The sequence below is a fragment of the Apis florea genome, unplaced genomic scaffold (genome assembly GCF_048593485.1).
Source record: "Apis florea isolate Af1SG1 unplaced genomic scaffold, ASM4859348v1 contig_3585_pilon, whole genome shotgun sequence".
NCBI lineage: Eukaryota > Metazoa > Arthropoda > Insecta > Hymenoptera > Apidae > Apis > Apis florea.
In genome coordinates, this window is record NW_028256788.1 from 2429535 (window position 1) to 2447243 (window position 17709).

General features: G+C 33.0%; 1 protein-coding gene across 2 annotated transcripts in view; it reads left to right on the plus strand.

Annotated features, from left to right (window-relative positions):
- The window catches only part of LOC100869474 (potassium voltage-gated channel protein Shaw), a 53440-nt gene extending 35836 nt beyond the window's left edge, over positions 1-17604 (plus strand). Inside the window, exon 5 of one of the 2 annotated variants that reach the window (XM_086914184.1) lies at positions 325-17604. In XM_086914184.1, the coding sequence (XP_086770310.1) occupies positions 325-389 (65 nt within the window). In that variant the 3' untranslated portion in view covers positions 390-17604. The remainder of the gene's footprint in view (positions 1-324) is intronic. The other variant, XM_086914183.1, reaches the window with a different exon arrangement.
- The last annotated feature ends 105 nt before the right edge of the window (positions 17605-17709 follow it).

Here is a 17709-nt window from a genome sequence, read left to right on the forward strand (position 1 = left end):
GTTTCTTACGCGTACAGAGAATGAGCGAATGTAAAGTTGAAACGACCGAAAGGGATCGTATTAAAATTTATTGCTATTAAACGTCGAATAATAATAATAATTGTATATCGGAAGCCACTTAGATAGATCCCTCCCCCTATCCACACAATAGATAAACAAATCGTTGTGCTACGGTGCTGTCTGGTGAGCGAAAAGACGAAACGAGAAAAGAGAAAGAAAAGAAGTGTTAGCCGAGACGCGAGCCAATTTAGCAGTAATTGTCGGCCGGGCGGAAAAGTCTGTAGTGTCTTTGTTTTCCTGTTCTTCTTGTACGGTGGGTTCCAGAGGAGGAGCGGAGGAACTCTAACCTGCGGACCAACGGGACCAAGATAGCCGGAGGTTTGGGTTAAAGCTGGAACCAACACTACTCTCCACTGCCAAGGCGCGCTCGACAAGGGGCGTCGGGACGTCGACCTATCGAGTCGAATGCGGGGAATACGGAGTGAAGGAGAGGAAGGAAGGAAGCCGGGTAAAGGAGGGGAAAGATCGGAGGAGGAACGAGCTCGAGGCGGGGGTATCAAGATTGCATGATCTATAAGGGAATATTAGATCGGCGCGGATCCGAATGTCGGATTTTTTTCATCCCAGCCACGTCTCTTTCAGCGCGTCAATTATTTACGCGCGTCCCCTCTTATTTTTCGTTCCCTTTCCTTTTTGCACGCGTGTTGCCGAGAGAGAGAGAGAGAGAGGAATGGTGAAATTATTGGAAAGACCTTGGTCGGGGAGGATGAAAGATTGGCGGGTAGAAGCGGTGATATTTCTCGTCTAAATCTAAATTTCGAATTCAAGGTTTGTAGCGTAGCGTTTGAAATAATTTATTTGCCTTCTATTTGCGAGGAAAAATAGGTAGATGGATATATTATAACTATAATGTAAATAAATTCGAAACACGCACATGTATAAGATGAATTCGGATACGGAGAATAATAATTTATAAAACGTTTTTCTCTCAATTCAAAAACAAAGGTTTGTTGAGATATTAAGAAAGAAAGTTCGATCGAGAAGAACGAAAATTGGAATTGTTGATGGTTAACTTTCCCAATTTTTCTTTTTATTGGATAAAATTAGACAGATTTTCGTTCAAAAATCGTATAGATATTTTCTGCTTATGAGCAATGTATAAATCGATATTACAACGCTCCGTCAAGAACAAACTCTGTTAAGAGCGATAACGAAAACCGCTTTAAAGTCTAAAAGTCAAAATATCGAGTTTGAACCATTGAAAATCAAGTGACACTTAAATCAGAAACTATTTGGGTTAATTTTTAATTAAATCACGTCCGCTTCGACTCGCTAACCTTTCAAAAAGCAAAAAAAAAAGAAAACAAAAAGAAAGAAAGAAAAAAGAAGAGAGAAAATTAGTGAACAAGAAAGAATAAAATTGCACGATCGAGCAAAAGAGACGGAACGAGTGAACTCGACGCATGCGCACGCGCACGCGCAGAATCCGACATTTTCTCCGCCCCGACCTAACCTTATTCAGGGATTTCTCGCGACGCGTCACTCGACTAACGTATATTCTCTTTCACTTGTTCCAAACGATCGGTCTCTCCTCTCCAGTTTCCTGTCTTTATCTTCGCCATTGCCTCTCCATCTCCACCTTCTAAACACGAATCATTCGCTCGTATCATTCACCGAACACGGTAAACGTCGTGTCAGCGGTTAGCACGAATAGCGCGTTGTTTTGCAAAATGTGTTTTCCATGCGATGAAATGAAGTTGAAAGAGATGCATCGTAGAACCTCGATAACTCGAATTTTTTTAAAAAAAATTTCCTTTCGCTTTCAATTGATCGATCGAAGTTGTAAAGATAGAAATGATAATAGACTCTGACATCGAGTCGCAGATGTCAAACCAAAACAATTTCGAGTTGATTGCATTGCATCTCGATTTGTTGAAGAGCGAAAATGGAACGAACAAGAATTGCGTTACAAAGATTTTCCAGTTATAGAGGTTCGAGAAAGTAAAAAGGAAAGTAAAGAGAGAGATGAACGGAGAGATAAACGAGAAAAGCGTGAAAAGGAGGCAAATAAGGAGTGCAAATAAGTAAGTAAAGATAAATAAAAGTGTAGACGGAAGGAGAATCGGGGGATTTATTTGAACTAGTTAGAAACGACGAGGAATATTCATTGGCTATCAAGTTAGAAATGGCTATGGGTGAAAAGAGGCCTCGTGTTCGATCCAAGTCGAATATCTTACGAACTGGAGAGCACTGGCTGCCAAAAATTCCTGAAAGTATCTGGTAAATGCTGCAGGAGTCGCGTAATGAGACTGGCGGAGTCTCGAGGAGCTTAAATATTTGCATTCACGGAACGCTGGTAGGAATTTTTGTCAGGTATCGACGTCGTGCCCAGAAGATTCCTCCTCCTCCCTTTTCAAAGATTCAATTTCTCGCAGGAGAACCTCGGCCGAATAAAAGGCAGTCCTTAATTTCTCGAAATTGCCGCTTTAAATATTGATGAGAGGCAATTTGTATTTTCGTACTTTATTTCGAACTTTTATTCAAGAGAAGAATTGTTGTGCGAAACCAGAGAATAAATATCCAAGATAAATAAATAAAAAGAAGAAATTTTCGATCCTTCGTTGCGTAAAATGAATCTCAATTGATTTAAAAAATTACACGCACGATTAAACTTACATATTTATTTACAACTTTTTTAATAATAAGAAATGTAATTAATAGTCGTCTAGCGATACTCGTTTAACGCTAATGCTCCGCAATGCCAGCAACGGAAATAAAGAAAGCAAGCATAAAACACGAGGAACAAGTTCGAGGAACAAATGCAAGAGCTTTCGTACGACAAACGTTATATCGTAACGATTTTTATTACAGCTTAGTATCGAAGTATCGAACGAAGAAAATTTGTTCACAAATTTTTGTATATCGTAATATTAAGACAAAAAGAAAGTTTTTTTAATAGAAATCGATGGCAACGAAAGATCGAAACAAGAAGATTTCGATATTAATATAAAATGTATCGAGAAAGAAAGCGTTTCGTTTTGCTTTCTTGATAATTAAACTTAAAAAAAAAAAAAAATTTATCGCTGCGAAAATCTTGAAAAAAATTATTTTTAAAATGTATATCGTACGACGAGGGATCTTCGAGGTACGACGCATGCACACGTATAAACTTCGTAAAATTTAACACACGCACATATGGTCCACGTACGTGTAAATATTCGAATCCAATCGCGATCCAGAAGACACCAGGCTGCTCCGTTACCTCTTTGTTTCATCTATCTTTTCGGCTGTTTTCTGCGAAAACGAGTTTTCTTCGTTTCTTCTTCGTTCTTGCAAGATGTGTATAAATGTATATTCTTTATCATACGAGAAAAAAAAAATACATATATATATATATAATTCAGATTTTTACGAAATATGGAATCAATGGGATCAATTCGCGTTTAGATGACGACAATTGACGACATCATTTACACGGGACGGATAAATTGTAAATTGTACATTTTCTTACGATAATAGTTTTTTCCCTCGAAAATAAATTTAGGTAATGAGTTGACTGTCGCGAAGATGATTGTAAAACTATATTTAAGATATCGTTGAATTTTCTATCCTTGATTAATGTTTGATTATTGAAAAAAAAAAAAAAAAAAAAGCATCGATATAGATTCGAAAATGATACTATTTGTAGAAATTTTAGCGATATTCATTGACGATCATACACGATAAGTATATCGCTATTGATAATCCAAGATTAATATCAAATTCTCTAATCTATAATGGCCTCGTTTATTATGTCGCTCTGACAGTCAGCTTATTTTCCGAACAGTTGAGTTTAAAATTACCTCGAATCGTTGTTCTTAATTAATTAATTAATTAATTAATTCGTTTCGACTCGTTAAAAAAACTTAATTTATTTAAACCTAGTCATATAGGTACATGTGTGTATGTATGTATATATATATATATACTTGTTTCCTATACTTACATAGAAAACACTATTTATTTCTGTAATTTATGTAGAAAATATTCCGCGTGTATACGTTTAATTAATCTTTCGTTTATTTTCATTAGTTTTTTAATGAAATAAGTAGAAAGCAGCCTTCATCACTTAATTCTTAAGAAACTTTAAAAGTTATGAATTGTCATATTGATATAGTATCGCTATCTTTGAGGTCACAACACTTTCTGAAACCAGTGATATCGTTTCCGATGATATGGCGCGTAAAAAAAAAAGAGGAATAAAGAAAAGAAGCGAAGAATATTTTATAAAACGAATTCAAAGCGAAAGGAATTCCATTGTATGCAACAATTACAATTGAAAGAAGAGACGTTGAAACGTTGTTAAGATAGAATAAATTGTAATCTTTATACCGTTTTCGTAACGAATTTTAATTAAATAAAAACGTTACTCGAAGATTTTAGAATATTTACATTAATTCAAATGGATACTTAAATGTCGATACTTAAATAAAACTGAAGATACGTAACACGCTCAAAAACACTCGCTTAATTGCATTATATGATACATTTTTTTTTTCTCGAAAATACGAGACATTATTGATCTTTCAAAATCGATTTACAATGTAGATTTATCGGCATAATCGGAAATAATACATATCGGAAAATACAATCGATTCCAGTGCCGTCCATCAAGCTAATTTGCACGCTTATATTTTTCTTCGACGATTTTTCCAATTTCGTTCGTTCATCGTTTCTGATCAAATTGATTCTTTCAAAACATATATTTGTTTGCTTCATATCGGTGCATCAGTCGATGGCTGCTCGGTGCAGAAACTGATAATTAATCCAATGTTTTGTGTCTCTTCCTTTCTTTCCCTCAAGAATTTTTAATTATGCGATATCTCAAACTCAACAAAATCTTTGATCCTTTCAAGCAAAGTTAGAAATTTAATAAACTTTGTATCGGAATCGGTATTTAATTCGTAAGAAGGATGAAAAGAATATTCGAGAAAATTGTTAAGCAATTTTAAACAGAATTCTCAAGCATTAGGAAAATTGTAACTCTTGATGGACGATCATTAATGAAAAATACATTTTCGTAACTCTAAGATTTGTAAAAGATATATCGGGGATATTGCTCAAGTGGTTAATTTTAAATTGTTAATTTTACTGTGATATTAACAAATATAATTAGATTATTAAACGACTAATAATTAATTATTGATTTTCTCGGTCGAGTAGATACAGTTGAAACAAGGATGGGAATACAATTTCAATGAAACTTTGTAAACGCTAGTACTCGTTTCAACGATCCATTTCTTAATTCTTATAACAATTCTTTACAAAATTATTTATTTATCGTCTTCACTGTGCTTACTAAAATAAATCGATCCTACTTCAAAATATGATTTCATTTCTATCGAAAAAAAAAAAAAAAAAAAATTTAGACAAATCGATTAATCAAACACGAAGAAGCGATTGCACCGGAACAATAATCTCGTCATGAACGTTAAAGACAATTTTCTAAGCAATATATGTATGTACACGTGACAATAATTTACTCTTAACGAACAGTTATTAATCAGTGGCATTGTGAAAAGTGATGATCCATAGGAAGAATAAGAAAATTAAAAAAAAAAAAAGAAGAAGAAGAAGAAAAAAAAAGAAAAAAGGAAAGAAATTCTCTATCTGAGTAGTATTCTATCTGAAAAATTATGATTCGTGATATTTTTAAAAATCTTATTTGAAATGTAATTATATTTCTTCGATATTTCAAATTACTCGAATTTCATTGCAATATTGATAAACAGATAAATTTATAAAAATATATCTTTTTCATTTAAAATAATATCATCTTCTAAACGTTAATGAGATCGTTTTGCAAACAAAAAATCAATCTTACTATAATTCCTTGTGATTCCAATTGTTTTACAATACACTGATTCTAATTCAAGCAATAACCTATAATTTTTCAGATCGAAATTATTATCGTGTGTGTAAAATGTTGGGGGAAAAATTTTAAAGAGAGACGATATCACTGGTGACGAAGAATCCCTCGAAGAATGAAGAATGTCATGTAATGCGTGTTCTTCGAGAGGCGGTCGAGAAACGATAAAACGATAAACCTTAGTGAAAGACCTCCAGTGAAAGACTCGACCATTTCGTCGCGTTTTACTGCACAAAGTACTTACATCCATCCAGACACGCGTACACGGTCGCCTACGCGCGGCATAGTTATATATATCCAAATTATTCATCGACAGTTCGTGAATGCGTATCGTAAATGGTGAAAAATTAAAAGAGACAATACAAATCGTATTGTATGATACACGAAATATACAGGGTGATTCTAAACGAAAATGAAGGGACGAATTAAAAAAGGCACGAAGGAGATGAAAATGGACGATCGAGAACGAATTTTTTCAACGAAAATTTCAACAATTTTAATTATTTTATCCTTGTTACTCGATACAACTCTTCCTGGATTTTAATTAATCATCCACGTATTCGTTCTATTTAAAAGATCACATTAGAGGCGTTAGATGAAATTTGCACAAATTTTGTTGAATAATTGTGTTTGTCCTCTGTCTATCTATTTGTTTAAAAATATTTTCCATTCCCGTGTAACCAAAAGGGGAAGATTTCTCGTCCATTTTCATCCCTCGTGCATCTATTTATTACATTTTTAATATAAAAGCGGTATAAGATCGAACGGTATGCTTTGTTAAAATAATAACGAAATAATTATTACATCATCACACGTAATCATCAATCCTACGTATATATAAGCTTGACAAAAATCATTTTTCTACTCTCTCTGCCAGGATGATGAACACTTCTCATTCTACACGAAACATCCACCAAACATTTTAGACACGATCATTGAAACAAAAATCGAGGAAGATAAATAAACAAATAAAAATGAATGAATAAATAAATGAACAAACAGTCGGAAGAAAGCGGAAAAGAACAGAAAATACGAATCAAGAGAACGAACAAATCACAAACCATCCATCCCAAATTGAATACGAAAAGTTTTTTTTTTTTTCTCTCTCTCGAAAAACGATCGTCTGAAATTTCAAAGCGTCGTTTATTCCCCCCCCCAAAACGCAAGCTATTCGATTACCTCGAGAACGAACGAAAGAGAAGAGAGAAAAAAGCGGAAAAAGGAAAGAGAAGATACAACAACGACGAGTATCCCTTAAGTTTCTCATCTTTCTCCCCAAGATCCACGCATCCACACCGCGTGAAGCAAGTGTTTGGACAAAATGCTCGTCGGCTTTCCCCTTAAGTAAAGCCAACACACGAAAAAGAAGAGAGATAACGGAACGAAGAGGAAGCGACACGACGAAGAAAATCGTGGCGAAGAAAAGGATCGAGTTGGAGGAAGCTGAGAAGTTCGAATTTACGCCTGATTTGGATAATTCACGCCGGGACCAATCAACTCACCCCATCCCTGTCGCGTCCTCCAATCTTGCTTGGATAGAAGAGAAGTCACGTTTATTCTCTGAGAGAGAACAAGAGAGAGTGAAATATTCGCGAGTGCGTGCATCAGGACTCTTATGCTCGTATCGTATATAAGTATATTCGAGTAGTCACAATACGAATTCAGATCGATTTTGTTACTGGGAATTCGAGTTACAAGGAGAAGGGGTTAATGAGAAGTCCGGTGTGTTTGAAGGGAAGTCACGTTTATTCTCTGAGAGAGAACAAGAGAGAGTGAAATATTGCAATATTCGTGAGTGCGTGCATCAGGACTCTTATATAAGTATACGATTATTCGAGTAGTCACAATACGAATTGGTATTCGAATTTGTTACTGGGAATTCGAGTTACAAGGAGAAGCGGTTAATGAGAAGTCCAATGTGTGTGTGTGTGTGTGTGCTTGCATTGAGTGAGAGAGGGAAGAGGATGAGGACAGAGGCAGGGAGTGGGGGTGTGGAAGAGGCAAGCATATCAAGAGAGCAGAGTGCATCCCTTGTGAACACGACCAGGTCTCTAGATTTTCGTGAAACATGAAACACGAAGAGATGGATTTGAGAACGTCGATTTGGGAACAATGGACGAGTTTCACGATGAAAGGGCTCGGGGAATAAATCGTTCGAATCGATTCTGATCGCTAAGTAAGGGAGAGGAGGGAGGGGGGAGTGTGGATCGAGTTTGGAGTCGTTGGAGGGTGAAATCGAGGAGGCGAGGTTCGAAGTTTTGTTTTTGTTGGAACGTTCTTTTTTTTTTTTTTTTTTTTTTTTTGGTATTAGAAGGGATAAAATTGTCGAGGGAAAAGATAGAGAGGTTGAAGGAATTGGAGAAGCTGTTCCATTTGCTTTGAGATTGTGCGTTGTTTTAATTGAATTTTATAATTTTGTTTTCGAGGTTGGAAATAGGAAATAACTTTTAAAAGTGTTCTCGTTATTTTTATTGAATTTTTTTTCGTATATCAATTATTTGGGGAAAAAGATCGAGGGGATTGAATTTGGAAAAGAAAGTAACGATTATCTTCTATCTTCTAAGAATGAAAAGAGAGAAAAGTTAAAAGTAAGATAGAAATCAAGACGAGAAATAATTGTTAAAAAGATAAAAAAAAGAAAAAATTGAAAAAAGACTCGAAGATTTACCAAAAATGTTGACGAAAGTTTTAGAATATTGTTTTTTTTTTTTTTATAATAAGAAATTTTAATGAAAGGTTTATCGTTCAATAATAACAATAATATATATATATACATATACATTATGAAAATTAATGGTTGAAGTTAAATGCAAGAAACAAAAAAAAAAAAATATATTGTATAATTTAAGCAAGAATAAAATAAAATAGAATAAGAAAAATGTTTAATTTTTATTGTAAAGATTGTGCAAACTCGTGAAACACATATATACGTAACAAATGAAACAAAAAAAGAAAAGTTATTTTGAATATAAAAATGAAAGAAGAAACACGAAACCTTCTTTGAATAAAAGAAACACGGATAACACGGATAACCTGTTTAAAAAATTGGAATTACAAAATATGTAGATGATGATTATCCATGGCGAATAACAAGTAGTTTGAAATTGAACAAAAGCAAGATTAAAAAAAAACAATGAACAAAACATTTTAATGCGATGAAAAATATTTCACTGGAAAAACAAGAACACTTCGATATTGGAACAAGTAATTTATATATATATATAAAAAGAAATAAAGAAAGAGAAAAAAAAAGATTTAAAAATTTTTTTTCCAATTATTGTGAATATACTCTTTTCAACTTTTATTTGAAAAAAATTAAAATTCAGAAGAAAATAATTCCAATTCCACTAATAACTAATCAAAATTTTTATACGAATATGTCTGAACGTTATATAAATAAATGACGATATTGCTAATGGAAAAAACAATTAAGCAAAAATGAATGACAAAAGGAAACCGCGAAATGAAGATAATGATTAAGAGAAATTTTCGCATTTAATAGAGCAGAGTCGTCAGTTGGATGATTAATAACGTGTTTAAAAACAGTCCGCGATTCTACCGCACGAACAATAATTTATTTTTCGTTAAATTTGCCTCTCTGAACTGGAAACGAGAATTAAATTCAACCTCGATTCACCTCAGGAACAGTTTCTACGCGATTTGTCCGGAATTTTCCACTCGTTAATTAATTAGAGGCGAAATTAAATACGAGAAATACGAGGGAATAATTGCATATCCAAAAAATTTTGGAAATGCAATTCTTTTTTTTTTTTTTTTCCCCCTTAAGAAACGAACTTTTGAAATGATAAAATTTAGCACAATGTAATTAAAATTTTTAATCAAAATTATTTTACATTTTTAAAAATTGGAGAAAGTAATCTTATTGATCGTTACATTGAATGTAATGATTGTTGAATTAAATTATTCTTTTTATTTTCAGCGAGTATGATGGTCAATGCTCTTTGAAGTGAATGATTGCCATTAAATTTGAATTCTTTAACCGAAGCTTTATGCGAATCGCGACTTAATCGAATATCGATAATTTAGCAGTACGTTTCGAGTGTTTTTAAAACAACTAATGCGAAAACGCAATTCGAATTGGTTGAACTGTAAATCACTTGAATCGAATTTCCTTCGAAAGCACGTGAAATGACGATTTCAACATATATTTAAATTCTACCTATCTTGAGAGGAGAATGTTACGTAATAAATAAATTTCATCCCTTTTTCTTCCGTTAATTCATTTTATTATAAAGAAAATTAAATTAATACCAAATTTATCTTTCGTTATTAAAAAGTATGTTGAAAATTCTTTGTTAAAAGTATTGTTATACGTATTATGGTTAAATAATTTATACAATAATTCTAATATTACACGTAAAATTTGTACGATTCGTACGATGATGGTTATTTTAACGTTCAAAATTTAATTTTTAATAATCGTCGTTAAAAGAATTCGTCGGTTCATCGATAATCAATAATTATGAACGCTAATTCGTAATAATAAACTGATTTATCCGAATGAAATATAAAAGTTAAAGTATAAAATATTCCGATATGATACTAATTTTATAAAACTCGCAACAAATATTTAACAAAGTGATAAAATTTATACAAATTTATACAAAAAAAAAAAAAAATTAATGGAATCCGATTTAAATCTGTTTGAACTTTCGAAGCTATTTCGATGGAATTCAATTTTAAATCGCAATCATTATCCGATATTTAAATCCCTTTAAATCTGTTTGTGTTTATAAAAAGAATCGAAACACAAATTTCTCTAACGCTACAAATTTAATGCCTTTAATCATATTTTTCTGCCTCCTCCTTCCTGAATTGCTACCTTTTTCAGAACTCTCTCAGTCAATTTCATTTCACAAAAGCTGATATCGAGACGACGTAACATTAATAAGAAAAGAAAAAGAAAAAGTTAAGACACACGAGCGAAGTGAAAAGAAAGATTTTGAACAGATTTGCAGAAGCGAAAGCATATCGTGCCTTTTTAATTCGCAACACGCAATCCATAAAATTACCAGTGGATTCGCAGGAAGAAAGAGAGAAAAAGGAAAAGAAAGGAATCGTTGAGTCGCGTGACACGAATCGGGCATCGATCGATCTTATCTCGATCCTTTTACGAGTCCCACGCGCGTTCGATTCGACGACAGAGATAAAATGAGACCTGTGGCCTGTCCTCCGATCCGCCATGAACGTCGATCCACGAAATATCCACCTGATTTTTATCCCCCTTCCTCTCCACGTCCCTCGAGAAACACAAAAGGAGGGGGATCCGATACATTGTCCCCAAATAAATCCGTTCCGAAAGCCTGTGACGGGATTTCAATCGGTCGAAGGCAGGTGTAATTGACGGACACGTTCAGTGGCCGAGTTCGAGAGGGTTCGACCTCTTGGATTAGCTCGTAGGGATTGTTGGAGAGGAATGGAAGATTGGATGAATTTGAAAGTGGTGGGATATGTTCCCAGGTGAGGATAGTGGATTAAAAAGTGGAGGATAGGAGTTTGGGGTGAAAAAAGTTTGAAATTTACAGTGGATTGTTGGAAGAAGTGGATCGAAGAAAGTAGAAGATAAAAAAGGGGGATATGAGAGAAGTAAATAATCGTTTGGATTGAATATTATAAATTGGAAGTGGGTTAAAAAGAAAAATAGAAAGATAGGAATTTGGATCAGAGTGAAAAAAGTAAGAAGTAGAAGCTTGTGTTAAAATGGAAAATAAATGTTTTGAGTCGGATCGAAAAGAGTGGAGGATTAAAGTTGTAGATCAGGTTACAAAGTAATAAGGGTTTAAACTGTAGAGGAAAAAAGAAAAAGTAAAAGTTTGAAATATAAGTTGAAGAAACATCATAATAAAATAAGAATATGCATATTGAAAAAGAATTGAAAGATAGAGAATTGAAATTGCATAGAAAAGAAAGAATGTGAACTAATTTAAAAGTTTCGATTGAATTGGAAGAATAAGAATTTGGAAGCGAATCGGAAGAGAGATGAATGATACGAGTTTGAAGTAGGAAGATAGTGAGGAGAAAGTGAAAAATTTCGGCTTTGGGCCGTTTTGTTGAACAGAAATTAAAGATATATAAGTTTGAACGAAACTGAGAAAGAGTGGGAAATGGAAGTTTAGTTTGTGTTGAAAAGAAGTGGAAAATAGAAACTTGAACTGGATAGGAAGAGAAGTGGAAAACGGGAGGTTTAAGTCAAATACTTGAGGGGTTAGGTTAAATAGAATTTGAGTTGTGTTGAAAGAAAGTAGAAAATAGAAAAAGGAAAAAGTAGGAAAGGAAGAATTTGAATTAGAGAGAAGCGGGACGGGAGTTCGAATTGAAATAAAGTGTGTGGTGAAAGGTAGGGATTAAAAAGATGTGGAAGATAAAAGTTGAAATTGAGCGAAAGAGAAATGGAAGATAAAAGATTGAATTGGGATAAAGGAAAATGAAAGATAAGGTAACCTTTGCATTGAAGAAAAGTAAAACATGAAAGTTTAATTTGATCTTATCTTCCTCTTTCCAACAAGTTACTTGTAGAATGGATAAGCACAAATGGACGAAAAATTTTTAAATCTTTTTAATCTTTTAACGATTCAATAATTAGAAAAAAAGATGGTATAATTCTATTTCTAACTTTTCATAATACAACGAGTCTGATGATGAACGTGAAAAAGTATCAGAATCGTTGAAGTCGAAGCAGACGAGTTGAAAAAAACCACGTTAAAAATTCCTGTCTCCGTCTTCATCGACGGTTCACGAGTTCATTCGTTTGTGAATTTATTCTTGTGATTATATATTCACATCGGTTGAAAGGAAACGTTGCTCGAATTTCCTCCAATCTACCTGTGTCCAGTGATTATTCAAATGAAAAAGCTTAAAATCTGCTTCGTGTACAAGTGGAAAAACAAGACAATGAAAAATGGAGGAAATATGAAAGAGAATAAGAGAAAATAAGAGGAAAATAATGAATGGTAGAGAAAGGACAGGAGGGAAGAAATGAAAGAAGATGTATACATTTGCTACGTGCGCAAAAATAAGATGAAAAACATTCGTACGAATACACCTTTACGAGTATTACTGTTAAACGATATTAATGGTGAATCACGATGACACAGAGCATGGTACGTGTCGGTAAGAAAGATTTGGCCAAATAAATTGACGTTTCTTCTTTTAACATTGTTGCTAGAATACTATAATAAAAAAAGCAAAATTGTTGGGAAAAAAATGTTGAAATAACTTATTGCAGAAGAAATTATAAAATGAAAAAAAAAAAGCAAATTGAATTTATTTAATTATAATTGAATGAACATTCTGTTAAAGATTAAAGTATATAAAATATATATAGATGTATACTTTTCTATATTAAGAGTTTATGAATTTTAAATGTTGAATGAGAAATGTTTAAGATAAAAAAAAAATTACGTATTTAAAAAATAATAAACGTTAAAAATTTTGTAATTGGAAGAAAGTGAGAAAAATATTATTGTTTCTTATATCGGTAGAAATATAACTTTATTATGAAAGCACAATGTGATTGAAAATAGGATAAATAGGATACCAATTAATTTATATATTCTTATTATTATAATTAGTTCAATATATTTGTTTATTATTTTACTTATACTTTTACTAATTTTCATGCTTATTTTTATTATATATTTATTATTATATTTTATACTTGGTATTATTAAATTAATTCACACATAATAATAATAATAATAAACATTTTATTATTATCTGGTTTCTAATTTTAGAAATAATTTAAAAAATAATAAAGATAAAATATATTTCATGCAATATGGAAAAAAATCGAAAAGTTTACATTTCATTCACTGGTTTTCACTGAATATATATACGTATTCAATTTTACGTTGAATTTCAAATTCCTGGTCATGCAAAAATTTCTATAAAGTTTAATGTTATCTTTCAATTTCTCGCACATAATACAAATTAAATATCTGAAATTCGTATGAAAACTACATGGATTCGGCTGATGTTTGACATTAACATTATGAAACGAATCATTATTTAAACATTATTTCCATTAAAATGCATCACAAATGCATGAAATATCAAATTTAATTTATTGTTACATTTCGAAAAGATAAAATTAAATACACAACATGTATAGTTTATTCTCCATTCAAAAGGAATGTATCATTGTGTTTTAAATTATTAAAAAATAAAGGTATAATGTCGTTTCAAGATAAGATTATTAACTCGAAGAATATTATATAAAAATATAATTTTCATACAATATAACATGTACAACATGTATAATCTATTTATCTTACGTTAGATCTGTTTATTCTCTGTTAGTTTTCGTGAAAACTCGAGTTTCGAGTTTCTAAATTTTGACGAAGTCTGATATTTCTTCATACTGTTATTTCAAGAAATTTTATTATCTATAAAATTGAATTGTCCCCCTTGGATCCATCACCAATCCATTTCATTCCGTATCGTAACTTTTACCAGACAGTTTCAAGTTATAATTAAACGCGTAACTTTTCACGCGATATTTAAAAAAATCATCATAATCTTACTCGTAATCGTTTATAAAAATTTAATAAGAAAAATCTACTCGTCGCTGATAGATCAATTGATTTTCTCCTAGCTTTTATCAAACGAATTTTTCAAAATGTTATTGAAGCGTAATAATTCTTCGCACGTTTCATTTCAAAAACATTATTATCTGTTATTTATGAAAAATTTTCTCATATTTCAAGAAACGTTATTCCTTTTTATATATACTTATAACAAGACACTTACTTATTTTTTTTACGATCACGTGGAATAACTTTTTTTCAATAATTTTTTTCAATCCAATTTATTTATTTATTATTTAAATCACTTTTCATCTCTTCGTTCTTAATATTTTGTTTAAAAAAGACTAAACGAAATGATGAAAATTAACACACACACACACATGTGATAATAATATAGAGAATAAAAATATTCTCTAAAAATAATATTCATCGCGTAAATCATCTCGGAGAAAAGAAAAATCATGTTATTTTTTTATAATTAAATGAAAGATGATATCTAAAAGCACTCTGTAAAATATCTTTGTATAAAATTATATATTTTTCTGTTATCTAAGGTTACGTTCTCTTATCCACAGCCTTAACAATGAAGGACATTGAAATTATCGCGCAACAGCGTAGAGATAGACGAGAAAAAGAACGAATGCTTAAACCCACCGCTCCAAAAATTCGTCGTCCCTGTAGAAAAAAATAATTGTTTCGTTAATCGAATGTTTATCGAACAAAATGAACGTGTCGAAAAATGAATCAAACGATATTGGATGCGGGCAATTAAGAGTTTCCAGTCTATTTGAAACGAATTGAAAACGAGTTTAAAAGCAAAAAAAAAAAAAAAAGAAAAATGTAATAATAAAGATGGAAGAAGAAAGAGAGCGGTATCAACAAATTCAATACAAGTCTATGTGAACGAATCTGACATAAATCAAGGATGCATTAAACTACGAGTCAAACAAAATGTTTGTCCAACAAACACATCACATGGGGTGAACATTGAACAAATTCATTGGCCCCGATCCAATCCACGGCACAAGTCGCAGAATCTCGTATGTTAAACAAATTCAAACGTGAAATCAAACACGGATCGAACACAACTCGGCTGATGTTGCAACGTTAAAGAGGCACGGGGATCAGTGTTGAAAACATATATTGCCCCCCCCCCCTCCCCCGATTCGAACCCCCTCGAATCGATACATCACAATTCTGGATAACCCAGAAAACAGAAACGAAGCGAGCATCAAATATTCATCGAAACAAACCAACAAACGTGTAAAATTAAAAGCTCAAAAAGAGAGACCAACGATGATCGAGCATCGACGACGTTGCTCTAACTCTGCGTTTGTACACGCGTAGAACACGATCTCTACGATCTCTTCGGAGATGAGATTCGAAAAATCGAGAGAAGAGAGAAAAGGAAGATATAAACGACATGAAACGACCGCCTATTCTTCTAATAAAAAAAAAAAAAAAAAAAAAAAAAAAAAATAGTATACATATCATATCGCGTCGCATTGGAAGGGAAAAAGATAAACGGGAAAGAAAGTTTCGATTTAAAACGACTCGAAGGGTCGAACCGAGTTCCCCTGATAAAAGGAAGCAAGTTTGTAAAAAAACGCGAGAAGAAAGGGAGAAAATAGGGGAAGGAAGATAAGGATAGAGAGAGAGGGAGGAGGAAAAAGAAAAAGGAGGAGAGAAAGTTAGCACGAGTTATCGCAGTACGGTATCAGGTACGAGGGAGGGAACATGCGCCGTATTCGTAAGGACTCTGTACAAAGAAGCATAACACACGCGCACATACACACATATCTGAATCGTACGAATACACGCGAGAGCCGAATACACGCATTGCATACACACAATGCACATAACCTACACACGTACACGCCACGTTCGTTGACCACCATCGCCCTTTTACATACACACACACACACACACACACACACGTTTTATCGGTCCTTTTGACTTTCGTAGATAGAGGTACGACTTTTTCTTAAACACACGCGCCATCACACACGCGTCGACGGCCTCCGCCTACCTGGATAATCATTACTCAGGGAGAGGTAATCGTCGACGTTTCAATCACGATTATTGCTATATCTCTTGTTATTATTATTATTAATAGAGATGGGTCGTAACCTGATTTTTAGATTCGAAATTCAAGATTCTGAAATTTGACGAGGTCTGGAAACTCTCGAAACTCTAGAATAAATTGCTTTTTACTCCTTTTCTTTTGCCTAAGGAGTGTGTATTTTCGGTATATATTTTCGAGAATTATCGAGAACTAAAGGAAAGAACTTAATTGGAAACTTTGATTTCTTTCAATAACAGTGTCCACTTTTTTGCCATAAAAAAATTATCAACTTCGTGCAACCAAGTTAGTCATGTAATGTTGAATCGAATAGGAAAAAAAATTTTTTTTCATGAAAAAAATTATCCTTCATCTAGGTTTCGACAGTTTCGAAAAATTAACATCGAAAAATTTCAAAATTTCGAGTGTTCCATCCCTAAATTATTACTTATCATTACGGTTATACACTTAATGGATGAAAGGAAAGGGAGAAAAAAAAAAAAAAAGAAAGAAAAACCAGAAAAGAACGAAGACGAAGATGATGAAGAACAAATTGGAACGAAGTTTAAGTAATAATCATCGAGAGAGAAATGAGATGATGATGATGAGAGCTCGTAACGTCGCGCCGTGTTATGGTCAGGAGCATTCATGGCGTTCCTTTCGAAAATTCCGGCGTGACGTCACCTTCATTATTGTATTTAATAAGCATTATAATTTATTCTTGTAACATCATTATCGTTATCGCTGCGATTCCCCGTGATCATCGTCGGCTTCTTCCGCGTCAGTTCGAAGAGAGATCGTTGGGGATGAAAAAAAAAAACGATGGAACCAATAAATTAATATGTTTAAAATGGGATGGAGAGAGTGAGATGATGCGAAATTTACTCGTGTATTTTTGGCTTGAACTGCGGCGTGTCGTGGCCGACGATCGTGACGCGTGATCGAGAGAGAACAGAGGCGAAAATGGAAATGAAGGAAAGAAAAAAAAAAAGCGAAATTATATATATCTATTATTGTATCGAGAGTTGTGCGCTGCGTTTGCGATTTAAGCTAGTTCGTTTGTAAATAAAGACTATTTAACTCTTTGACATCGGTCGTCTCGGGATGAATTCAATTTTGTGTGTTTCTCCCTATGCTTAGCACGGTATCCCTAGAAGCCAGAATTCTAGGGATCACTAGATTTTGTTCTTATT